The sequence below is a fragment of the Tripterygium wilfordii genome, chromosome 13 (genome assembly GCF_013401445.1).
Source record: "Tripterygium wilfordii isolate XIE 37 chromosome 13, ASM1340144v1, whole genome shotgun sequence".
NCBI classification, from domain to species: domain Eukaryota; kingdom Viridiplantae; phylum Streptophyta; class Magnoliopsida; order Celastrales; family Celastraceae; genus Tripterygium; species Tripterygium wilfordii.
The window spans coordinates 10,964,895-10,991,969 of NC_052244.1; the positions used below are offsets into that span (position 1 = coordinate 10,964,895).

Sequence of the window (27,075 nt, forward strand, 5' to 3'; positions counted from 1 at the left end):
TATGTAATTAACGGGTTATATCATATACTCCACATCTGGAGGGACCTGTGTGTGTCCTCAAAAAATGGTTTCCATCGTAATCTGAGCTGGAGTGCGCTTTCTCTTTATATCCTTTTTTTTTTCTTTTTATTTTCCCCTTCGCCTCTTGTCGGAGCCCTGGCCTCGTTCCGGCCGATTGCAAGCCCTAAATCACAGTTTCGGTGTCAGTTTCTTCGGAATGGAATTATTGTAGGTTTTCTCTTGCTCGAGGACGAGGAGAGAGCCAGTCATTGGCTTTTCAAGGAGAAGGAGAAATGTCTCGCCAAATGACATCTTCTCACTTTCACAAATCCAAGACTCTCGACAACAAATACGTGAGCCCAATCTTTCTCTGTTCTAGGAATTATGTATTTTCTTGTACTTCTGTTTGGTTGTCTTGAAAATTGAAGGAAATAAAAGAGGAATTGGAGATTTCCCTTTCTGTTTTATATTACTTGTATTATTCCTGCTTTCGTGTTTTCTTTGCTATTGCGGGAATTCTTACTGGAATTGGGTTTCAGTTTGGTTTGTGGGTTCTTAGCTCAGCAGATGAAGGAATGTTAGACAGAAAAAGGGGAAGGTGGACTAAAATTTCGAGTTCATACTTTCTTGTCCTATTGTTTTTGAATGAAAAATGAGACAGTATGCTGAACTGAGTTAAAGTGTATTTGTTTGTTTATACATTTTCCCACCCAGGAAACTGAGTAGCAGATGGAAAACCCTGAGCGCTCACCACACTATGCTGCTTCTGTTTATTTTGTTGGTTATGTGTGAAGTCTTGCCTTTTTACGAAGAAAGAAAATAGATACTGGCATGCAGAATCTTATATCATTCTCATCATCCTCAAAATATTTAAGTAACCCTTGTTATTGGTTTAGGGTTGTGTTAATGGATGTTTAACTCCCGGTCTTGCTTTAAAAAAAGAAAAAAAAAGAAATACAAGTCCGACAGCTTTTGTTTTTCCCCAAATACCTCATTTCCTAGTTCCAAGTAGCAAGAAGTACAGACATTATTGTTTAAGTGACTTACTTGAGTTTATTTATTTATTTATTTTATAAATTTACACACGATAACTTGTTGTAGATGCTTGGAGATGAGATTGGTAAAGGGGCATATGGTCGAGTTTACAAAGGCTTGGATTTGGAGAATGGAGATTTTGTTGCGATTAAACAAGTGTCATTGGAGAATATTGCTCAAGAGGACCTCAATGTCATCATGGTTCGGTTTTAACATCTTTTTAATTTTGTTTTACTCTCATCTTAGTTTAATTTTATGATCTTTTATCACTTGAATCATGGAAACACCTTTATATTGCTGTCTCCTAATAGTGAGATATAATAATATAAAAAACAGCATCTAAAAATTATGTGAGATGATATTTCACATATGTAAGAAAATATTAATCCATGAGGCTATTTTAACCTCTATTTAAATAGTGTTGATGACTATGCTTTTAGTTTAAGTGAAGGTGTGTAACTCAATATTGAATTATTTATGTGTTCGTTTAAGTTAAGCGTTATTGGAGTACTTATTGGAATAGCAAAGACATATGATGAACCATTGGACTTGAAGTTGAATTATTGCTTCGAGAATTACTGCTTTGTCTCATGTAGAATGTGTGGGGGAAAAGTGGAAGGTTAGATTATTTAGGGGATAGGACCCTTAGTTGATGAACTTAAGGTTATGATCCTGGAGAACCTCTTGTTATGGTTAGTTCTTTTTCTTTTATGTTTTCCTTTTTATTGAGTTTTTATTGGTCTGTTGAAGTTCTAATTCTCACGACTTATTCTTTTGATTTTAGATTGGGTTAGTCAGGTAGAGTTATGTAGAGTATCGGGATATATGGATATTTAGTGAAAATGGGTGAAAAACCAAGCTGAATTAGGGTTTTAGTGTGGGGATTGAGTTGTGAAACGATTATTTTTGGAATGCAAAGAAGACTTATTAAGGCCTTAAGGAGGTGCAACCGGAGACAGAGTCACAAAAAAGGATTGATCAGAGAAATTAACTTTTTAACAATTTCAACAATCCAACCTTATGCTTACTCTCAGAATGATAAGAAATTAAGAGTAACTACTTCGGAAGTTGGTAAACCCCATAAAATGGAAGTTCCATCTATTTATTTGTATGTAATTACTATCACTAGTACTTCCTTTAGTAAATTCCAATCTTACTCTGTCTTGGGCGCGCACCCTATACGAATCGCGGTGCACCTGCACCCCAAACGCACTCAGTGCGGGTGCCTTGCAGTGGTAGCCGTACTAGTGTGTCTTAGGTTTCTAGGAATACTATCTTATAAAAATGTGTTCTGCTTTCATTGAAAAAAGAATCTATTTTTACTTGACAGTGTAAGTGTTGACTTACCAATTACTGGTTCCCTTTTGCATACACATACATACTCATTTTGTACAAATACTATCTTATAAGAATGATTTTTTACTTGACTGTATAAGCTTGACTGACCAATGTCTATTTCCCTTTTGCATACGTGCTCTTTGGTGGGATGCTTAACATTTCAGCAAGAAATTGACTTATTGAAGGTAGCCCTTTCCATTTCTGCATTTCCATTTTGTTTTCATTTTATGTTGTTGATGTACTTAGCTGATGCTTTACCTGGAGTTGGGTTATATCTTAATCAGGGAGTTCTTTGAGATAAGATAACATTGTTATACTGTTGTTGGGCTATGGCTGCCCTTGTCCATCCATGTTCGATCATTTCCCAATTTGGAATTTATAATTTCTGCCCCTGGAAAGTGGTTAACTTGGAATTTTTAACAAAATTAACAGGCTATACATAATAATTGAGATGGAATTTACTGATCAAATATTGATTGTACCTTCTTGTTGTCGCCCTGCGATTGTTTAATGTGCTATTATTTGACAACCCTCTTGACTGTTTATGTCAATAAACTTATACAACTTTGGAATACTATCGTGACTTTAAATACATTATTTTTCCCATTTGGATGCAGAATTTGAACCACAAAAATATTGTGAAGTATCTTGGATCACTGAAGACAAGAACTCACCTTCACATTATTCTAGAGTGAGTGAACTTATATCATTTCACTATATCGTTTCACAAGGAGAAATTTGGCTTTGGTGCATCATGGAACTATGCTTTGATTACTCTCTTTTTTCTCTGTAAATTTATCCTGTAGGTATGTGGAGAATGGTTCACTTGCAAATATAATAAAACCGAATAAGTTTGGTCCTTTTCCAGAATCATTGGTCGCTGTGTACATATCTCAGGTATGATAATTTTTTTTCCCCTGCTTTGTTCAAGGGCTTACTTTTGTTAGGTCATGCTAATTACTTATGAATTATGATGCAGGTTTTGGAGGGCTTGGTTTATCTGCATGAACAAGGTGTCATCCATAGGGATATCAAAGGTGCAAACATTCTGACAACCAAAGAGGTATTCTAGTAGTGTTTTTTTCTTTCTTTCCTTTTCTTTTTAATCTTGATTTTTCAAATCATTTTTTTGGTGTTAGCAGGTGTGTGAGAATTGGAATCTTCCTGGTTAAAATTTTCGGTAGGGGTTTAAGTTATAAAAAACATAGATTTCTACTTTAGGATCGCATCCAAGCCCTTGTAGGACTTCCAAACCAAAAATTTAAATTTAAATCCCTCTATTCCAACTGAATTAAGAGATTTCCATTGCCATCCTTTGTAAATATTTAGCTGGCTTGTAGCTTGTGAAACTACTCTCACAAGTCACAAGTGACACTCTAATATGAAGGGGACTGGTTCATGTTAGCTGGTGTTAGCTGGCATTCTAGCAAGAAGAGCGGGGAAGATGTTCATCATCCCTTAATTCACTGGCCAGTGGGCTTGGAACTATGATAAACTATCATAGGGATCAGCTGGGACATGCCAGAGTACGTAGAAAACCTTCTAGTTTACTGTAACTCTGGTTGCCCAACCAAAAGCGAGAGGAAAACTTGGAATGGCAGCTGTTCAAAATGTGTGATGGACTATTTGGAAGGATATTAACAGGAGATGCTTCAACAACTTAAAGTAACATCAGCGTAAAAAACATTGTTGTTTAAACTTTAGTTTTTTGGCTCGTCAAAGAATATTTACCTAGTGCAACATTATTAAAACATTTCCTTATCCTTTTTTTCTACCTCGACATAATTTTTTTTCCTAGTGCAGCATTATTAAAACATGTTCTTATCCTTTTTTTTCTGCTGTTTCTTGCTTTCTCGCTTACATCATTAAATGAAATTGCTTATTATCTATCAGGAAAAAATAATCTCTACTATCATTTGCTCGTGTGTATCTTAGCTTGTTTGAACAGCATCATATATTTCAGCATGATCAATTTTCCTTTTTAATCTAGTCAGGTGGTTGTTTTAATTTGTGCATCAAGGGTTTTCTTTTGGCTGGTTTCCATGAAATAGCTGGTTGAATTTGTTTTCAGGGTCTCGTAAAACTTGCTGATTTTGGTGTTGCGACAAAATTAAATGAGGCTGATGTTAATACTCATTCAGTTGTTGGGACACCATACTGGATGGCACCAGAGGTAATTCTTTCATAATTGTTTGTCGGTGGAGTTGCTAATTTTTGTTTTTATAATTTTGTTTGGACAAATATCATTAGTGTGAGGTGGACCAATCATTTTTGGCGTTTTTGTTTATGCAAGATCTTTCAAATAATACTGAATGGTTGAAAGTTGAAACATAGATTTAGGTAGTGTCCTATCACTGGAGTGTTGATTTACAGTGCTTTATTTTGGTTGTTGAAAGCAAATACATATTTATCGTTGTTATGTACTGGTTTGGATCGTTGATGTCTCATGTCTAAATTTTTCAATAAGTTTTCACTTGCATCGTGATTGTATTATTTTTGTTGTTGTTACTGCTGCTGCTGCTCCTCTTCTTCATCTTTTTACTGTTGCATACCTCCATTGCCTGGGCATGGATCATGCGTGAATGACTAACTGACTAAGATATGCGTAAAAACAATTAACATTACTGGAAATATGATATGTGGGAGATGTTTATGATGCATTTTGTCTGGTATCCGCTAGGCCTTATGTGTATGAAACTGATTTTCAGGTTATCGAATTGTCTGGGGTTTGTGCTGCTTCTGACATTTGGAGTGTTGGGTGCACAGTGATCGAACTTCTGACGTGTGTGCCTCCTTATTATGATCTTCAACCTATGCCAGCTCTCTTTCGTATTGTTCAGGTTTGCTCACATTCTTCTCTGTTACCACTAAAGAGCAATGCCTATTGTAAATTTTACCAAGTTATTTTGATTTCTTTCCACCATTATTTATTGCTTATGTTGCTTGCTGTTTGCCGATTTCTTTTTATTGCTAGAACTTCTGGAATTTTTCCGATGAAGAGGAGTGTCTCTTACAGATCCTACAATTCTGTTTTGAAAAAATTTCACCATTATCTCTTGCTTGTGTTGCTCAATGTTTAACCTACTTTTTTTTTTCCTGAGGGGTCTTCTTGAATAATTAGAACCGCCCTATGTTTTATTTCTTGCAAATTGTTGGTCTGTTGAATACAATTGGGATTATTTTGAGAATTTATGTTATAAAAATTCTAGATGACCGTGATGATTTTTTTTTTCTTTTTAACATTGCCTCTTTATCTAGATTACCCCAACGTTTGTCATAAGGGCTTCCATGATTGTGGTGATTTCAAAAATTATTTCCGATTTATTCAGGATTTGCATCCTCCACTACCTGACAGCTTATCTCCAGACATTACCGATTTCCTGCGCCAGTGCTTCCAGAAGGTAATTTGGATCGGTTCTTTTGAATGCTGTATGCCTATGGTATTCAGCAAAAACAAGGAAGTATTTATGATTGAATTTAACTTTATATGATAATTGTCGTCTCACAAGCTCCTCTATGTAAGTTCCAAACGAAGGTCAAGGTGGATGGAAATGAATTTATGTTATAATATTTATGAAGGCGATGTGATTAAAGTCTAGAAAACAACCAAACCTTTTTAGTTCTTTATTCTTCATTATTTATCTTTCCTACATAGCTTCGAATTTTCATTTGCATGGAATTAAACACAGACAAGGAGGTATAAGTATTTTATTTTGCTTTTGATGCATCCTTCTGTCTCATGCTTTAGAACAACCCATGCGAAGCTTCTGTAGGGAAGTATTGTGAGAGATTAGTCAAATACTCAAGTCATTGTGTTCAGTGTGGGCTGTGAGTTAGATGTTTAGGCGTGATTAGATAACCTTGTTGACACCTGATGAGAATTATGCAGTTTGGTGTGCCTGATCATACTGGTTTTTCATGAGGTATTGTAGACAGGTGAATTCCATCCGATTTTAGAGGCAAATAGCTAATCTGTCTGTAATAATAAAGGAACAGGTTAATTCCTCCAGAAATCATTTTAACATTTTCTAAGAACAGGTTAATTCCTTCAGAAACCATTTTTACACATGCCAATATATTACATGTTACTCTTTAGAAGCTGAGAATTCAATTTTCTTTGGAAACTGTACACAACGTTGGTTTTTAATAGTAAAGTGGAATAGTACCTCGTGGAAAACTGTAGAAAATGTGGAAGTGGCCAAAAATAATTTTTGGAACCGAAACATTGTTTTGCAATTCATAATGGCCCTTAATTGGTAATCTGCATAATTTTGTGGAAAAAAGGTTAACTCCGTTGTGACCATTTTCGTTTTGTAGATGCCACTGTAACCCTTATCTTATTTCCAGAATCTTGAGGCCATTGAAGAGTGAAAAAGATGGGAAAAAAAGTTTTTATGGAATGGAAATTCAGGGACACTAGCTAAGTGGTCAAAATATACTTGCCTGGCCCTAAAGTTACATGTGATGTGTACTTTAGTCATTAATGTTGTTCTGTACATACTGTCATATTATGAGTTCCATATATCAGGATGCTAGGCAGAGGCCTGATGCAAAAACTCTGCTGTCTCACCCGTGGATACAAAATTGTAGGCGTGCTTTGCAGTCTCCTCTTCGGCATAGTGGAACTCTAAGGTATATATTATGAAATGTGTCAGTTTCTTATTTGGGTTTTTGTCGTCAGGTAATTCTACATAAAATGTTTCTTTGAGGCATTTTCTGTTAGCTGCCTGACATGGTTCCTTTTAAGATTGTAGTATAAGTGATTTAGAAGATGCATTTCCTTTTCTTTTGAATCTATTTGGCAGAAACATAGAGGAAGATGTTCCTCTGGATGAAGAAACCTCAAATGGAGATAACCAGAGCACTGGTGGAAGCCATCAAATGGAGAAAGCTGAAGGATCTCCCTTGAATTTCGGAACAGTAAGATGATATTACTGTCACTTTATAACTCAGAAGTCTTTGCGTTGCTCTACTTACTTGGATATCTCCATTTTCAGGATTCGAACACAAACTTATTGTCAACAAAGGTTGCTGATGTGATCGAGTCTAATAAGGATCAAGTTTCTAATGGTGATGTTACTGAGGAAAATACCAATAATTTAGAAACTGATCTTCAGTCGGATCAAGTTCCCACCTTGGCTATCCATAAAAAGTTGTCTTTACATGCTGGTTCTAGTATATCTGACAATGAAGTTGTGGCTTCTCATGATCAGACTGAGCTTCAAAAGGCAACGCACAGAGGTGATCAGGTTGAAGTTCTTATGAATGGTGAGGTGGAATCTTCTGATGCCGGAAGGAATAAGGTTGCTGGAAAGCATGGGGGAAAAGGAAGTTCTATAGAAAATAGCGGATCATTTGGTTTCGGAACAAGAATTGAAGACGAAAGCCTTCAAAAGGTGAGACTACTATTCGTTTCTTACAATCTCTTGCCTAACATTTTATTTTGGTTATGTCTAAAGATCCACGTGTTTTTTTTACTTTGTGTTACCGTCGTTAAGGGTTTCACATAGCTTGGCTAAGGACTTGTGAAGTTTTTTTTATTTTTTATTTTTTTATGTTTGGGCCTCTCTCCCTCCACTAGTAGGTCCTTTTGTGGAGGTGTATGGGCCTCTTGACATGGTATTGGATCAGGCCTTACCAGGGTCTTGATGTTAGGTTGTCCAGGTGTTGGCCGTTGGGTAGGCATCCCATGTTGGGCCCTTCAAATGTCCAACCCACACATGTGGGGGAGTGTTAAGACTTAAGAGTCACATTACTTTGTTAAGGACTTATGAAGTGTTTTATATTGGGCCCCTCTCCGTCCACTAATAGGTTCTTTTAGTGGAGGTTTATGGACCTCTTGACAACGGTGTCAGTCGAAGGTTATAGTTATGAAGGTTGTTTAGATATGCTCCTCATTGATGAGTGGTTTGTATCTTGCATTCTGTTGATATGTGGTGAAATGTTTGTGTGTTCGAATTTTGGAGATTATTCACTTGTATTCTTTATGTTATTCTGTTGTTGCATCTTTGCACAATGCACATGTGTGTGATGTTGCCTGCATCCATCTTTTTGTGCTACTAGGAGTTTAATTGCCAATTGCTTAAGTGAAAGTTACGTAAAATTATCATGACATGACTATGTGCATCTCGACATTCTCTTATATTGTGCATTGTTGTGTTTTCATTTATCAATTGAGAACATGTAAAGATTTTTTTTAATTCTCCATTCAAAGGGTGGGGTAAAGCTTTTTCTTCAAACTGTGTTGTGAATTAGGTGTTTTCCTGGGACTCTTGTTGATTTCTCTTTTAAATGCTGGCTTTTTTGGAAGCTTATATATGTAATTCATGTATGAGAGGTAGCAAATTGCCGGGGGACCTATGCTAAACAGGTATACACGTATATGTAAGAGCAAAATTACTTTCTAGAAGTTTTCAAAATAGAGTGAGTTAATTGGATTTATGGAAATAAACTTTCGTTTTAGAAGGTGGAAGGCATAGCATACGGAAATATGATGACTAAAGTGTGTTATTCCATTAAAGATTTAAAACTCTATACCCTCGCAAATCTTAAATCCCTGATAAAAGTGTCAGATTTTAATGAATTTAGAATCTTGTATGGAGCATGACACTCAACTGTGTTTTGCTGTCCTTGTTGTACACATGAAAGTGATATTAAGGTGAAGGATTTTGCTAGAGTGAAATGCCTGCTTGTATAATTTTCAGTGACTTTGAGCAGATTGCAGTTTCTGGCCTTGGTAGCCTGCGAAAAGCAGAGTTGCAATATTGTTTTCTTGATAGTTTTACACTTTTGTGAAAATTCTGCACAATACACCAGTTCTATGTGAATTTTTTTTTTTTATAAACTTCGACTGCAATCTTTCGGTGATGACAATTATTTGGACTAAAATTACATTTAGATTTTTTCTATCCGTCTTACCCTATTTTTGTATTTTCCCGGTACTTTTTGGTTATGGTACTTCTTCTGTTACTTTATGGTGGTTGATTTTTATTCATCACTGAGTAATGATTTACGCGAGTCTATCTTTGAAGACTGCAAAGGAAACAATGACCTTGGGAGGAAATGGGTTGAGTAGATTCAGTGACACTCCTGGAGATTCTTTGCTGGATGACTTGTTTCGTCTGTCAGGTAAGAACCTAGGCAATCGAGCAGCTGAAGCTTCAACTTCTGCAACAACATCAAACGTCAACCAAGCCAATGCTAATGCTGCTGAAGCTGACAAAAATGATTTAGCTACAAAGTTGAGGGCTACAATTGCCCAAAAGCAAATGGAGAATGAAATGGGTAAAACAAATGATGGTGGCAATTTGTTGCGGCTAATGATGGGTGTTCTGAAGGATGATGTGATTGATATTGATGGTTTGGTATGTTAATAGATGATGTGTCTAAATTGTGATTTGCATATTTGTTTGCTGTTCTTAACATTGATCTGTAAGAGAATTTGCTCTGTTTAACAGGTTTTTGATGAAAAAATGCCTGCAGAAAGCCTATTTCCTCTGCAGGTAACAAGGCTTTCTTCTCCTTTTTTATGGTCAGCAATCTTTAGGGATTCATTTTTTGTCATTGTATGGATATTGGATTTGGACTTGTGATATATATTGTGATTGTTATTTGCTTTTTCCTTCAGAAATTCATTTGATGCTTGTTGAGAATAATGGATTTTCAAACTCATTAAGTTGTTTTTAGACTTATGGTATTTTGCTTTGTTCCACACATGGATTTGATGGTGTCGTAATTCCTTTTTGAATATTCTTCGAGGGTGATTGCAAATTCACTCTAAAGCTGCCTCACTCACGTTAAGTCATACGAGTTCTATGTTTTAGCTGTTAGCTACAGTTGTGTGTAAAAACTGTTGTGATGTGAGAAAATTGTCCATATGCTTGATATATGGTTTTCTTTGCCCATCTCCTTTCAACTGAAATGAAATCTACATGCTGTTCTTTTTCGTATCCTAATCTCTAGGCCTTATTGACAATAATTACAAGTGACCTACTTCTAATTTGCAAAAACAAAATGTCTAAACAAGCTTTAGTCACTCTTTCTGTTGCCATGATGCTTCGGTTCCTTCCTTGCATGAATCATACAGACCCATACCCGGACTGGAATACCGCGTAGCCATATTTATGTTTGACACACTTTTTTGTGGCTCTGCTTTGAATTTGTGAAAAACTAGATCTTAGACATTTTTCTCGTCTGGACAACTGCAAAGAAATGTAGTTTTTCCTTTACTAATTGTATAATGATCTCAAGAGACAAACTTCATCTTTTAAAGCAATAGATTACCTTAGTTTTCATATATATATATATATATATATATATCTTTTTGTCTTGGTCATGATTTGCTCTTTCTAAATGGTTTGGCACTCTCTTGGAGATCCTATGCAAAATTTTACTCATTTAATATCTGAATGGGACAACTTGATCTTCTTGAACATTGGGGACTCTGGTATCTTATTCATCGAAGCAATGGAAAATAATGGGCTGCCATGTTCTTATAATTGTTTAAGGGAAGAGAAGGTAGGTTTTGCGCTCTTTTATTATGTGTCTACCATGTGCTTTAGGAGTTCGTTCATAGGTGTCCCCCTTATTGCCTTGCAAGTTGCAACACCATAGCCACTTTTATGAGTTTTAATCGTCAGTCTCTCCATTCTGGGATGTCATTATTTTCACTGTGAAGAAAGTTAAATCATTATTTTTCTGTGTAGCCCTATTGGAAAAAACCTTAAACATCATATTTCGTTGAAATCATTTATCTAAAGTTGTTTGCATAAAAGACCACTATGGTATATGATCAATATCCATGTCTTTGTAGAAAATGAACTAGTCGAATGCCCAGAAGATTCAGACTTCAGAGGGAGGAGGATTTTTTTAACTGAATGGTGATCAATATCCCTAGTGTTACGCAAAAGTTGTGGAGAATGCTTTTCCTTGATATCTAGTGGCAAAATGAACTTTATTAAATGTGGTAAATTATTCAGCTGGAACTCAAGGATAAGATCTTCTTGCTACAATGCACTAGTATTCTGATAATTATACATTATCAGTCAAGTAGATGCTGCATGTCCATTCTGGTATCTGCAGACGATTTTAAGAAAATCCGGTACCATGTTATGGACCGTTCTAGCAAATACCGGAAGCAGTTTTTTTAATTAGTCAACCATGTGCTTTCTCCTTTCTTTGCTTGCTATATTTATTTCTTACTGGAGATCTTAATCTATGGGGTTTTTTTCACTTCTTTCGCTAGTTTTTGTTTGATTTCTTTCTTTTTTTCTTCTCAGGCCTTAATGATGTACTGAAACCCAAAACTGCTAAGGAATATTTGTACTTCATAATGTCTTCTTTAATTCATTCCTTTAAATGTGTTGATGTCCCAGTGTCTATTATATGGATTAAACAGATTATGGAAAGTAACTTTGGGAATGATGTTAGAGTGGTTAGTTAGAGCCTATGAATTTATTGGTGTTGTTATTAACATGGAAAACTCATAGCATTACTTTGTTTTTGCTTGTTAGGCAGTTGAATTCAGCAGGTTGGTTGGTTCACTAAGACCCGAGGAATCAGAGGATACTATCGTGTCTGCATGTCAAAAGCTAATTGCTATCTTTAACCAGCGCTCTGAACAGAAAATGGTTTTCATTACCCAGCATGGTTTGCTTCCTCTAATGGAATTGCTTGAGGTTCCTAAAACACGTGTAAGTCATTCAATAGGTCTTTTTTTCCTTACAAGTAAATTGCTTACATCATTATTAGCTTTATCATGAAGCATTTCAACAGCAAATTATGAGAATAGAAATATTTGTAATGCAGGTCATGTGTTCTGTGATTCAACTTATAAATAACCTCGTAAAAGATAACACTGATTTCCAGGAAAATGCTTGTCTTGTTGGCTTGGTAAGTTTTATGTGTAATTTTTTTCCTTTTTGTTTTATAACGTTGAAGAATGGTTAACATTCTGTGGTGACTGCTATATTCTTCTCTTTCACTTGCTTATTGCATTACTATATGTTACTCTGAGAAAAGTCATCCTAATTATTAGACGATTCATTCCTGGAGGAAAGCTCTATTTTCAACTATTAGGTTGTAAAGTAGGTCAACTTTTGTTTTTGCCTCATATTTGACAAACGTGGGAATACTGGGCAGAACTCTGTCTTCTTTTTTTCTTTAGTACACTGGTTGATTTATGCTTGCATGGATGTGCTTTTTTCTTTTGGTCATCAAGTAGCATGTTTTGTCTTTTTTTTTTCTTGTGTTCGAATATGTCAAATGATGTGAAATGCCAACCCAATAAGTTAACTTATTGGGTTGAATGGTAAAGTAACAAATCTTAACATGGTTTCAGAGCGAAAGGTCTTGAGTTCAAACCTTAACTTCCACAATTTAAATCCCCATTTATTGTTGCCCCAAGTGTGGGTCTTTGTGTGTGTATGTTGCCCCAAGTGAGGGCCATGTGTGAGAGTAGCCCTAGTGTTGGGCCTCATTTGTTGTGCATGTGTTGGGCCGTTGGATTGTCCGGCTCACACTTGAGGGGGAGTGTTATTGTGTTAGAATATGTATACTTGATATGAATGCCCTACCCAACAAAGTTCACTTATTGGGTTGAATGTCAAAGTAACAAATCTTAACACTTCGTATTTTTATATTTTTTATAATACTCCTTTCCTACAGTTGATGTTCCTTCGGCTTAAGGAAACAATTACATACCCATAGCTGTATAGTCCTAAGGAATATTCAACACAGGAAATCCTCGTAAAAGCGACTGAATTCTTATCTGGCACCACCAGCGTACATTTCTATTGAAGTGCCCATGACTTGGGAACATGATTATAATTTATGTTCTATATAGTTTTGTTTATTTCCAAGTTACATGACAGATTCCTGTGGTGATGAGCTTTGCGGTACCGGATCGTCCCCGTGAAGTTCGCATGGAGGCAGCTAATTTTTTGCAGCAGCTTTGCCAGTCTAGGTTTAGAGTTTGTTCCATATGTTACCTTTCCTCACTCCCAATAGCAAAATAAAGGTTTTGGACTGAAAAAGGTGTATTCTTCCATGCAGCTCCTCGACGTTACAGATGTTCATCGCATGCCGTGGAATACCTGTCTTGGTTGGCTTTCTGGAGGCTGATTATGCAAAGTACAGGTTTGTAGTTCTCTGATCAATGAATGGGACATTTTATTGTTAAGGCCTAAGGGTGTGAAAAAATTCCTCGTGTGTCATTTTGGTTGGCCATACAGGCAAAAGTCCGCCAAAAGATAAATCATAGCTGTATTAAGCTTGAGTTAAAAAAGGAAAATTTTCTTACATGTATTGATAGGCTTCCCTTAATTGTCATGAAAAGAGAAATATGTCGAGATGTTTGAATACTTGAAACGTTGTGGCAGATAGTAGATGTTGTAGATCTTCATAACTTTGTAGAAACAGAAAGCGGCTAGCTTTTACGAGTGAACGTGACATATTTCTATCAACATGAAAATTAGGAGCAGACACTTTAAATTATGAGTATTCAGTACCAAAGGACATGATTGTGAATCTGGCATTAAAAGGCAATTCTTAATCAGGTCTTGTATTATTATGTTTCTCAACTAAAGTAAATGTTTGTGAGAAACTTTAACATATGTAGCGCCACCTTCAGTGGTTAGCCTGTCCTTTTGGCGCATCATTTAGAGGCTCATCTCTAATATCATTTTGTGTTGTTTCTATGATATCCTCACTTTCCTTTCATTAACTTGTGCAACGATTCAATTTTCACATCCAGGGAAATGGTTCACCTTGCAATTGACGGCATGTGGCAAGTCTTTAAGCTTCAGGGATCAACCCCGAGAAATGATTTTTGTCGAATAGCTGCAAAGAATGGGATATTGCTTAGGCTTATAAATACGCTTTATAGCTTGAATGAGGCCACTCGATTAGCTTCAGTATCAGTTGGTGATGGATTTTCTGTTGACTGTCCTGTCCAACAACCACGTTCAGGTCAACTGGATTCCAACCATCCTATTTTCGTTCAGAATGAGACGGCTCTTTCTGCATCCGATCAGTCTGATGTTCGTAAAGTCAGGAATGGAATTGTTGATCCAAGTGGTATGCTAGAACCTTCACGGGCTTCAACTTCAAGTTTGCAAAGGTTGGATGCCAATCAAACAGAGTCCCAACATCTTCCCTTGGACACTGATAGATCTCAATCTAGCAATGCAATGTTAGAAACTTTAGCAACCACAGAAGTTCCAGACCCATCACGTTTGGACCAGACTGTGAATTTAGGAACCAAGGATCTGTCAGCCACTGCGTTTAAAGAGCGGGATATTGTAGATCGTTGGAAAAGTGACCCTTCCCGAGCGGAAGTTGACCTTAGATTGCAGCGAGTCCCTAACTCTGGTAGCAGGACATCTATAGATAGATCACCAAAAATGACAGAAGGTGCATCAAATGGTTTTCCTACTTCAATAGCCACCCAACCTGAACAGGTCCGACCTCTTTTAAGCTTGTTGGAAAAGGAACCCCCTTCTCGGCATTTGTCTGGGCAACTCGAATATGTACGCCAGCTACCAGGGATGGAGAGGCATGAAACTATATTGCCTTTACTCCATGCATCTAATGGAAAGAAAACCAATGGTGAATTGGACTTTCTGATGGCAGAATTTGCAGGTATTTTGAATGCTGCCCCATTATATTCTTTCTGGAATCGGTGGAAGTGTTAATATATGTTGCCTTATTTTCTGATCAATTTTGTTTGCTGTCAGGATAAAAATTTTCTTGGAACCTGTGTCTTCATGATTGTGTTTCTATTATTTGGATCTCTTTTCCCTAATTGCTTTGCACCATTCAACTTATGATGCATCTCTCTCTCTGTAGTCCATCATATGGTTTATTGATTTGAACATTGCAGACTTTAGATCCAATTTCCTTGAGGATTCTGAATCCATTGTTACTGTTTTGGCTCCTTACCTAAGAAAAAACCGGTTTCGACAATGTTTTCTAATTTCTTGTCGCCATTCTGTATTTGTGTTGTATTTTTCTTGAGGTTAATGAAAAATCATTTTATGATTGCACAGAGGTATCTGGACGTGGAAGGGAAAATGGACATTTTGATTCTGCATCCAGAATTTCACGCAAAACAGTAAGTAAGAAGGTTGGACCACTGGCCCCTAGTGATGCTGCTGCATCCACATCTGGTATTGCATCACAAACAGCGTCAGGGGTGCTCTCTGGTTCAGGTGTGCTGAATGCCAGACCAGGGAGTGCCACATCGTCGGGATTACTTTCGCACATGGTAGCAACAATGAATGCAGATGTTGCCAGGGAATACTTGGAAAAAGTAGCTGATCTTCTACTCGAATTCGCTCAAGCAGATACAACTGTAAAATCCTACATGTGTAGCCAAAGCTTACTTAGCCGGCTTTTCCAGATGTTCAATAGAATAGAACCCCCTATTCTATTCAAGGTATGTTGGGGAATCTTTTTTGCTGAGTTTATCCAAATCTTATTAGAAGTCACTGTTCTTTACTTCTTTCTAATGTTGTTGCTTCTTATCAATTTACAGATACTAAAGTGTATAAATCATTTGTCAACCGATCCAAACTGCTTGGAGAATCTTCAGCGTGCAGATGCAATTAAATATCTTATCCCAAACCTTGAACTCAAAGATGGGCCTCTTATATCCCAAATACATACTGAGGTCAGCCTTCACAGCTTACCTGCTTTAAGTAACTGTATATTGCATGGCCACCTACTCCTAGCCACATGGCTTGGTTAATGCCTCTTTCTTCCTGTTGGGGAGAGATCCGTAAGTTGAATCCCCTGAATCAACGAGCATATTCCAGAATTTTTGCATATGAATAAACAAAATTATTGCATAGTCACATTCTCTTGATGTGTTCTATGTTTGGTTTTTCTTGTTTGAGCATTTGATTATGTTTATTAGAAAATGTATGGCTGGTTTGAGTGTACTTTTTCTAGATCCTGATTTACTGTGGATACTTTTCTGTTTGTGTAGATTCCCTGTTATGATTTATTATTACCTTTTCTCTTTGTGATAACTTTATTGACTTATTTTCCGACTTACTAAACTGATTAGGACTACTTGTTGATGACGTCTTTTGATATACTAAGTGTTGTAACTTGTAAGTCCTTTGATATACTGTATTCTTTTGAAGTTTGTGCTGAAATTAATTTCAGTTCTTGTTTTGTTCAGATATGTTCATTTGCTGGAATAACTCTAAAACAACGTTGTCTGCATTTATAATATTCTGTTGACATACACTACTCTTAAACTGATGTGAATTTAATAAACCTTTTTTTCCTCCTTAAAATGTTCTTCTTTAGTTTTGTAATATGTTCTATCAATCTTATTGACACTGTAATTTTTTTTTCTATTCATTAATGAGTAGTTTTTTCTGAACAGTATTCAATTTTAAGCATTTTTAGACCATTCAATTGATGGCAGAGCCATTTTTTAACCTTCTGGTGGAAAAGAAAAGTATTGTGGCATAGAGGATATAACAGCCACTCTGCTCTTTGGAAACTTTCGTTTTACCATTATCCACTGTATTGTGTTAGAATTTTCCTTTGTTTCACATAAAAACATATGTACATGATAGCAGTACCGCAAAAGCTACGGTAGATCCTGCTAGAATGTGCTGAATAGTTGATCTTTTACCAATAATATTTCATTTCATTTATTTTCTGTAGTTCTTTTCTGTGGCTAAATTCTGATATTTTTGTGTAATTTTTGTGCTCTGAAGGCCCTCAATGCGCTATTTAATCTATGCAAGATTAATAAGAGAAGACAAGAACAAGCAGCTGAAAATGGAATTATACCACACTTGATGAATTTTATTATGTCAGATTCTCCATTGAAACAATATGCATTGCCTCTACTGTGTGACATGGCTCATGCATCACGTAATTCAAGAGAGCAATTAAGGGCTCATGGTGGTCTGGATGTGTACTTGAGCCTGCTTGATGATGAGATTTGGTCTGTGACAGCATTGGATTCAATTGCAATTTGTTTGGCTCATGACAATGACCACCGCAAAGTGGAACAAGCTTTGCTGAAGAAGGATGCAGTTCTGAAATTAGTGAAGTTTTTCCAGTGCTGTCCCGAACAACATTTTGTGCATATATTGGAGCCATTCCTGAAAATTATTACGTATGTACCTTCTCATCTCCCTTTATATCTTTCTCTATGCAGGGTGTAGGTTTACATTAACTTACCAAAAAAAAGTGTAGGTTTATGTTAGAATCAGTGTACTGGTTGATCTCTGCAATGATGGTCATATGCCAATTACTGGGTATATAAGAAGAACTGAGACCTCTAATTTTGAGTATGATTGTTGTTCTCGCTTGTTACCCTATATCGTTCTCGCCTTTTACTCTACATCAGAAACCCAGCCTTCTTGCAACCTACTGGTTCCCATCTAATAAATCTGTGTTTTCTTTAGAAAACTTGTCAACTGATGCATTGTTTAGATACCCTTTGATATGCTGTAATCTATCATTTATATGATCTAGAGAACAGGTAATCATCGTCTCATTTTTGTTTAATGTACTGGCTTCTAGGTACTATTCTTGGGATTCTTTGTACTGCTCAGTAGTATTTCACTTTCAGTTTAAACTTGTTACTTTGTCAACTTGTTGTTTTCTCTTCTTCTTTTTTTCTTTTCTGAATCTTTGGTATGTAGGAAATCATCTCGGATAAACACAACTCTCGCTGTTAATGGGTTGACACCATTACTCATCTCAAGGCTAGACCATCAGGACGCTATAGCTCGTCTTAATTTGCTGAAGCTTATTAAGGTGAGAGATCGGGTTCATCTTGGATTTCTGTTGTCTTTATTTGTTTGCTGTACTTTTTTTGTATTTCATCTGGAAACTATGATGCAGTATTGCAAACCAGTAATTACGATTTAATATTTGGTCAATGTTATTAAACTCCTTGGAATAATATCATTGATTGATGCTGACATTTCAATGGTTGAGAAACTTCTTCAGGTCACCCAAGTTTTTTCATTTCGGAAGCAGCTTTCTAAGTGTTTTTGACCTAGAACGGTAGAAGTTTAACTAGTTCTTTGGAATTGCTGGTTGTTATGTTGTGGGAAAATGTTCTTTACTCTTGCTGTTTCTGCTCCATCTCCGTCTCTCTTTCTCTTGCGTGCACACATACGAAGTGCTGGGTAGGTTTAGGAGTCTATATAATCTGGGAGTTGCACAAGAGAAAGAGAAGCTTTTTCTCATTTTCTTCCTGACTGCCTGTAATATATATGATTACGAATTTTATTATAAGGTCTTTTTTTCTCCGCCAAAAATCTCCGAAGAATGAGGGGCTTCTGTATTTATTCATTCTGTCTTTACTTCTCATGGTTGTAAACGGAGTATACAGGTCAACATTTCAAATTATTATGTGGAGTCAGCGTGTCTCCCACCCATGTCTTCTTATTATAATTATTATCCCATTTCATCTGCTGCTTGAAGATACTGTTAAATCACCAAATTCATTAAAAAGGGTGATTGTGACCTAGTGGTAGCAACTTCCATACATTTGCACAAGGTGCAAAGTTCTATTTCCCCTCTCTCAAAAAATTAAGAGTATTACTCCATAACGTATTCATAAGACAAAAAAAATCACCAAGTTCATTGCACTGATTTGGGTTTGTCTTCTGGGCTATGATTGATCACTTTGGTTAGTCTTCTATGTCAAACAAGTTTTTTTAAACGTATTTGGAAAACATATTCTGCTTGTTGTTTGCTTTATTGTCACTTTTTAAGATATTTTTAATCGTATATTATTGTCCATGCCATATTTTACTTAATTCCGAATTGAAAGTTGGGTAAAATCTTTTCTTTTTGCCGTGCATAGTTATTAAGACGTGTTCTGGTTAAAATTTGTTATGGCAGGCTGTTTATGAGCACCATCCTAGACCAAAGCAGTTGATAGTAGAAAATGATTTGCCTCAGAAACTTCAGTGTTTAATTGAAGAACGCAGGGATGGGCAACGGTCTGGAGGCCAAGTGTTGGTTAAACAAATGGCTACTTCGCTCCTTAAAGCACTCCACATCAATACTGTTCTGTAAATTGATGTGTTAAAAATTCTTCTTTACACGGTGTGTGTATAACTGTATATGCTTTTCTGTTGAAACTCCCCCGCCACAAAAGAGAAGGCAAAAAGACAGCCCAAACAAGAAGGGGTAAAGAATGCATATGTAATTCTTTTGGAAGAAATTCTCAAGTTTTGCCAGATATGTTGTTTCTATTTTTTCGCTTTTTTGATTGGGGTTTATACAGTTTGCTTCACTTGTTTTTTTTTTGCCAAGTGAAGGATGTGGCAGCAACAAAATTTGGTGGCCTACAACTAATTCCTTTTATTTGATTGTTTAGGGTTTAGAATTTGGAGTTATACCCCGTACTTCTTTGTCTTGCGATTGCTTTTTGTGGTGGTTTCTGCTGCTTCTAACACAATTTTTTTTTTTTTTTGTTTATTTCATTTCCCAAGTTTTTTGAACTATTGGTTTTGTATTGGAAAATGATAATCATGCATAAATTATTTGTACACAAGTGTACATAATCTATTTGGCAAAGAGCAATACTACAGTACCCACATTGAAGATCTGTCAATGAATATTGATGATCTGATATAAATGTTATTGGTGATCACTTTTTAACTGTTCAGTTGGGTAGATTGGGGATGATGCAGAGTTGTGTGGTTGAGGATGAAATTGTGCACAAGTGGCTGGTTAATTGGTATTTGTGGGGAAGTTCTGGTGACGATTGCTTTTAGGATTTTTTTTTTTTTTCCCATTCTGTTCTTTAGTAGAATATTTCTAGCTCTTGTTATGTTACCTTTTACGCATATTGGGATTTTAATTGAAGTTATTTTATGTTTTTGCAAAAAAATTTAAAGAGCGTCAAATCTTTACAAGATGGAAGCCAAAAAAGAGGGAAAAATTCACTCTAGCAGATCATGTAAAGATAAGTTTTGCTACAGTGATCCACTAGAGCTAGCGGAGAGTGATCTGCTAGAGGTTGTGGATCACTGCAGATACATACCACTTTAATAGTAAAATATTGAGTGGAGACACCAAGACATCCTCTTCCACCTCAGCATCTAGATGCATCCTCGTCTGTATCGTCATATCTGGATGAATGGTCGTTGTTTGCCTTCGAGGATGAATCGTCGGATTCGCAACTTCTGCAGGATGAATCGTTGGAGTTGCAACTTCTGCTAATATGTAGCCATATCCCTATTTTAAAATGTGATTAGAGCTAGCCATAAGTCCACACTATCTAATGTGTAGCCTAAAAACGCCAAAAAAATATTGCTATTGAGGTGATATATGTATGTGGAAATTTTATCTACACACCAATAATCTACTATCTTTACACCATTTTTTAAATTTTTGTAGTTTACAAAAATATCCTTATATACAATGACATATTAACCCTTAAACTAAAAATTTAAAATAAATAATTTTTACATATTTAATTAGAGACTATTAAGTTCACACTAGAATTTTTCAAAGGAAAAAAAACAACAACATGATGTCAACACAGACATGATCTTGTCATTTTTCTTAAAAAAAACATGGCATGGCGTTTTTATAGAATAAAAACAATACGACCCTATCGTTTTTTGGAGAGATTACAAATCGACAGAAGCTGTCTTTTTTGTGAATAAATGAGGGATGTGTATTTTTTTAACATATAAAAAACACGATGTTATCGTTTTATAACCCTAGAAACAGACCTGATGTGCCGATTTTTATTTCAATCATATTTTAACCAGAAATCGCCCAAAGTTTAACAACTACACACATTCACTCAAGCTATATACAGAAATTGGCAAACCCACATGTTCAATTTGAGAGATTTCATTAGATATAGAAATATTTAAGAGAGAATTCACAAGACCTTACCTCTCCTCTAAAGCTTTTTGACGTTGATAATGAGAAATTTTTGGTCGTTTACTTGCACGGTTTTGGACGTCGATTCAGGTACGGGAATGGTGTAGAGATAGTAGATTAGTGGTGTGTAAATAAAATTTCTCATATATTAGTTGTCAATGAAAGGGCTCAGTTGTGTCCTGCTTGAAAATTAATATTTTGAGTTAAATCGATTTTATAGGGGAGAGTTTTGTGCCCTTGAAAGTAGAAATCTAATTTTATTGGATTTTAATCATTAAAATAATAAAAAAAAACTCACAAAATCATCTATCTTCACAAAGCCGTCCACGTAATTAGAATTTCAATTCCACTATCAACATAGGTTGCATCATTTTTAGATTTTAAAGATGGGGATGGGCTCTGATAATCTATTTTTTAGATTTTGGAGATGGAGATATACCTTTATTTATTTTTTTTAATTCCTCGTCATTCTAATTGCAATATTATGACAGCCACATGAAATTCCAAGTTATCCCATCATTGTCAACTATTACATCACTCACATTATTCAAGATCCATTTTCTCACAAAACATACACTAGCAAACTTATCATAACAAGGATCGTGAAAACGAATTTGGAGCTAAATGACCTTAAACTTCCAACATATGACAAATGAATGTCATTTTAATTTTAAAAAAACTTATGTGTTGTATTCAAACCTGCTTGTTATACTTCCAAAGACTTGCTATATATAAAGAAAAATATAAACTTTTATCGACTTTTTCAATGTTTGATTGGAGCAAAATTAGACATTTCAAGTGTCACAGTACTTTAAAAACATGATAGTAGTTAATATACATAGTTAAAAAAGAATGTTAGTATTGTTAAATACTCGTCTGAAGCTGTAAGATTATGCACTTAGAAACTCATCATTATGTCGTATGCATACTTGACCGTCTACCTAACACTCATATTCGATCAATTTTTTCGATTCGTGGCAAAATTGACCTAAGAAATTAGAGAACTCAATGGAGCGGGTTTATTATTTTGATTGTGAACATTGTTGAAACTAACTTTATTATTAACGTGTATAATCACACATTGTCTTTATGATGCAAATACATATCTTTATTATATTTCGATATTTTCATTATTTTATATATTTATGAAATATTTTAGAACTCTTTAGGACTATCAATCTTAATTCCAAAATTAAGAGTGTTCCAAAACTTAAATTCGATTTATTCTTCAAATTTTAAGTGTGCATTATTTGAAGTTTGACGACCTGACTATTTTCATATATAAAGTAATATTCATGTTACTAAAGAAGTTGTTGGAGATAATTAGAAGAAACTATTGAACAAATATCTTGATATAAGGGCATTACTCTTGATATAATATCAAAAGCACAATTATTTTTTTTCCTTAACTATATTTTCAACAACAAGAAATCGACATTTATAATGATGATCATGGAAGTAATACACCTCTGCTTACCAAGTCATATCACTTACTTGGTCATAATTTTCAGTGAACAAATTTATGCATCACTAATATTATTTTAAGCCTACATAGATGTTAAACTTAGATTTAGGGACTTCACTAAGAGTTATTATTATTCTCGTATGTGAAATTATTATGGTGATTATTTTTGGATGTATACATGACTATAGAGATGAGATGAGATGTCTTTTATCTACTTTGATTTCGGGATTCACGAGTAACTTCTAAGGTCTTGAAATGCCTTCGCAAAAAAAAAAACATTTCAAGTGTCCCAATACTTCAAAGACATATAAATTAGGGATATCTATGGAGCGGGTTTGTATTTTTGTTTATGAGCATTGTTGATATCAAGAAAATTAGGGGTATCTATGGAGCGGGTTTGTACTTTTACTTATGAACGTTGTTGATATCATTTTCTTGAGAAAGTTGTTATTTAGGAATCCTCATATTTTTGGTTAATTGATGAGAAAATCATGTTGGTAAAAGAATACAAAGGGATAGCTAGAGGATGGATTTTAGCATTGGTTGGAGAATGTGGAAGAGATCAAGAATTGGAAAGAACATTGTGATGCAGCAGCAAGGAGAGCATAGCGTGGGGTGGAGTAGTGAGGGATACATGTGTTGCTTTTGTTGCGAATTCTTTAGTTCAATTTGAAAATAATAGAAAGACGAATATATAAGTTTTCATTTCTTTTCTTCTTATTCTCATTCACAGTAATACTAAATGACATATTTTTATTTCTCTTTACAGTCTTTTAACAAAGCAACGGGAGGAACAGTAACATAATTTCTGAGAGTGAATAGTAGTTGTTGAAAATGTATGAATACGCTCTACCACATTTCTCGTTTTACCTACATGTTATGATAGCTAAAATGGAAAATATAAAATAAATTTGAGGCATGTAGATGTAGGTTTGAATTGTTTTAGTTTTAGAAAAATTAGAGTAATGAACATGTTTTGTTTATTCAGGTGTTTTAAAACACTGTTACAAGATGATTTAGGCTCCGTTTAGTATAGCTTATTTTCCGTCAAAACAAGCTAGCTTATAAGCTGTAGAAAAAAGGAAAAAAAAAACTAGCTTATAAGCTATGTAATAAGCTATCAGGTGTTTGGTGAAATTTATAAAGCTAACGCTAACTTATAAGCGGTAAAAAAAATCTATTTTACTTTAGTTTAAAATATAGAATAAAAACTACACAACACATTAAGAACTATATAAATAATTGTAGTTGTTATTCTATGATTTTTTATTTTTTTGATTATCAATCTTACTTTTATGTTTAGACATGTAAATTACAAGATATCTTTATATAAAAAAAATTTATATATCATATATAATGTTAACTTAATAAAAAAGAAGAACAAAAAGAAAAAAAATAAATGTAAGTTCTAAAATAAGTTTTAATTTGGAGTTATTTTTTTTGGAGCTTATTAGACCTTTTAAGCTAACTTATAAGCTAGCTTATTTGAGGTGTTTGGTAGAGTTTATGTCCTTAGCTTATAAGCTTTGACCAATGAGGCTTGTAAGTTGTGAGCTTTGCTTGTTTGAACTTTCCAACTTATGCTAATGAGCATAATGATGGTTCCCAGAAAAATAATCTAGAAAATTCTTAAAGCTTGGAAGAAGGTGGATTACTGAGCAATTCTGAGAGGAAGATTTATTTATTTTTTGGCTTGAAATTTGCATGTTGTTGTTCCCTACTGTAAGTCTTCTTGTTGAAAATTTTTAAAACTTGGAAGAAGATGAACCATTGAGCAATTCTTAGTGGTGAGATTTTTCCACATAATTTGCATGATGTTGTTCCTTGCTGAAAGTCTTGTTTTATTTGTTATTTTATGAGCTAAGTAGATTGTTTGTTAACACATTGGTACGGACAGGAGATTGATAGACTTGTGCGCATAATGGGTGGTGATAGAGAAAAAACATGTACACGAATGAAATCAAGGCTTGTTATTGTCGTTGTGGTTATCAGATACCATTAGTGAATGCCCGCGCTACGCGTGGTAAACTTTTAAATTATTTGTCTCCTTAAATATATATTTTAAGCTTAAAAGCAGATGATCATAAGAAATATTTCAATTACCCATAATATATATGTCCAATCCTTTTAGTATACGAAAGATTAACAAATTGCCATCAATTATTATCCATGATTTACTAGCACAATTTAGGACAAGTTATTCAAACTGAAAGGTGAGAATTTATTTCATGTGATTCAAATATTGTCCACGGGTCACAAATGGGTTATTATCCATGATTTATCAAGAACACCTATACAAGCACCATATATATCTTTATACCTACAATGTGACTAGAGAGCCAGCCATAACTAAGGACAAGTGTCCACACCATCTAATTAATATGTAGCCTAAAGATTGATATTGAGATTTTCTCCTATCATATTTTAAAATGAGATACTAATTTTTATGATTCCCCTTTAGGGTTTAAAATATTTTTTTTAATTTGGAAAAAATATATTTGTATTTTTATTGGTTTTATGAATCCAAAGATATATATTTTATTCGAAACAAAAATTAAATGCAACTTGAAATGTCTTTTGTTTTATATTCAACGATCCAGAATTATCATGCATTTTTCATGTTGAATTTGATTTTTGTTTCGAACAAAAAAAATATCGTTAGCTTCGTAAGACTGATCAAAATACAAATATATTTTTTCATAAATTTTATTAAAAATATTTTGATTCCTAAAAATCACGACATCATTTTAAGAATAGACATTATCCAATAATTAAATCGTTTGAAGTAAATAGGCATTATCCAATAATTAAAATTTTGGGGTTTTACACTATAAATAGAGAGGATCTGATAGAGAATAAATTTAGGGATCTCGTGATCTCTCTATGATCTCTATTCTCCATATACACAAGTCAATTGAATCACCTTTGATTGTAAGAGATTCAGTTTCCTAACTAGTATATGATTTAGTTTCCTCTTGTATATCATAATTATAGGAAATTGTATCACTATATATTGTAAGACATACTATCAATAATGCAATTTAACACAAATTTCATATAAATTTTTAGGATCCAACTTTTCATCTCTACAAAAAAAAGAAAACAAAAGAAACTCTTTGAATTTACAGCAACATCAATGGCCTCTCCCCCTCCTCAAAGTCTCTCCTCCGAGAAAATGGCTCAAATTGTCCTCGAATTAGAGAATTTGGATACGGGAGATATTCGACGAATGCTGAATGATGATTTGTTGCCGAAGCTTCTCCACGTCAACCCGGTTGACGTTATCGACCGACTGGATGCGGTAATTGGAATTTTCCAGGAAATGGAAGGAATCATTGATGAACTACACCAGGAGCTGTTGGACCTCCTATCCCAAGAGCTGAAGGACCTACTACCCCAGGAGATGAAGGACCTCACCGTAGATGCAGTCCACGTTGGAGAAGACGATTCACCGTAGTTTCACTGTAGATGTATTCACCATAGTTTAGTTGTAGAGTAGTGTCTTTGTTATCATGTCTTAGGAAGTATTCCTAGTTGAATCAACTACGGTGAATGTCTTTGTTTTAACTTTTAATTTCTTTGTTTTCATGTCTTAGGAAGTGTTCCTAACCATGGTCAACAATTGTAAATTCAGACATCTACGCAAACAATGGAATCGATCATAGTTTGCTCCTTCGAGGGTGAATTCCAAGCATCAGATGATTTAGAAACAATCACCAGAGGGGGAGGATATATATATATGTATATATATGTCTGTATGTATCATATCATGTATATGTATATGTGTTTATGCATAAGGAATTTATGGTCATCAAGTCAAAATCTCAATGGTTTGTCGCAAGTTTAACATACAAAAGATTTCATTGTTTTTTCTTTACAAAAACCAGGAATAACTTGGATTAAAACACTAATAGATTAACAATAGCCAGAAAGATTCTTATTCAAACACTAATAATAAATCGATTGGCCAAATTAAAGGAGACAAAAATATAATTGCTTTCTTTTCCATTTTCCCCCTTCTCGACGTGGAGGCAAAAATCAAACAAGAATATACAACGTATACAGAATATTTCCTAATTTATGTAACGTCTTTACATTTAAAATAATATTTTTTATATCACCTATTAAATATTTTAAAGAAACATTAACGGAAAAAAATGAATAATGACATTAAACTGATGTTTACCACATTTTATTGTCTTTGATTGATTTTTTTTTTGCACCTTTGATTTTTTTTTTTTTGTATTTTATGAATTTCTTCAAAAAAAGAAGAAGCGTATTTCCTTAAATTACACTATTCTCCCTTAAGGATTTATGTACCACCATTTAAGTCCTTGATTTCAGAC

General features: G+C 34.7%; 1 protein-coding gene across 1 annotated transcript; it reads left to right on the forward strand.

Moving 5' to 3' along the window:
- Positions 1 to 49: 49 nt before the first annotated feature.
- LOC120013232 (MAP3K epsilon protein kinase 1-like) lies at positions 50 to 19,619 on the forward strand. Its single transcript, XM_038864973.1, has 24 exons — positions 50 to 353; positions 1,102 to 1,236; positions 2,538 to 2,558; positions 2,991 to 3,064; positions 3,180 to 3,270; positions 3,353 to 3,436; positions 4,445 to 4,546; positions 5,082 to 5,213; positions 5,703 to 5,774; positions 6,902 to 7,005; positions 7,179 to 7,293; positions 7,371 to 7,769; positions 9,405 to 9,737; positions 9,831 to 9,875; positions 11,886 to 12,065; positions 12,181 to 12,264; positions 13,245 to 13,336; positions 13,426 to 13,509; positions 14,126 to 15,012; positions 15,420 to 15,808; positions 15,908 to 16,042; positions 17,109 to 17,515; positions 18,048 to 18,162; positions 19,261 to 19,619. The coding sequence occupies exons 1-24, from the start codon at positions 294 to 296 to the stop codon at positions 19,435 to 19,437; spliced, it is 4,317 nt and encodes a 1,438-aa protein (XP_038720901.1). The 5' UTR covers positions 50 to 293; the 3' UTR covers positions 19,438 to 19,619.
- The last annotated feature ends 7,456 nt before the right edge of the window (positions 19,620 to 27,075 follow it).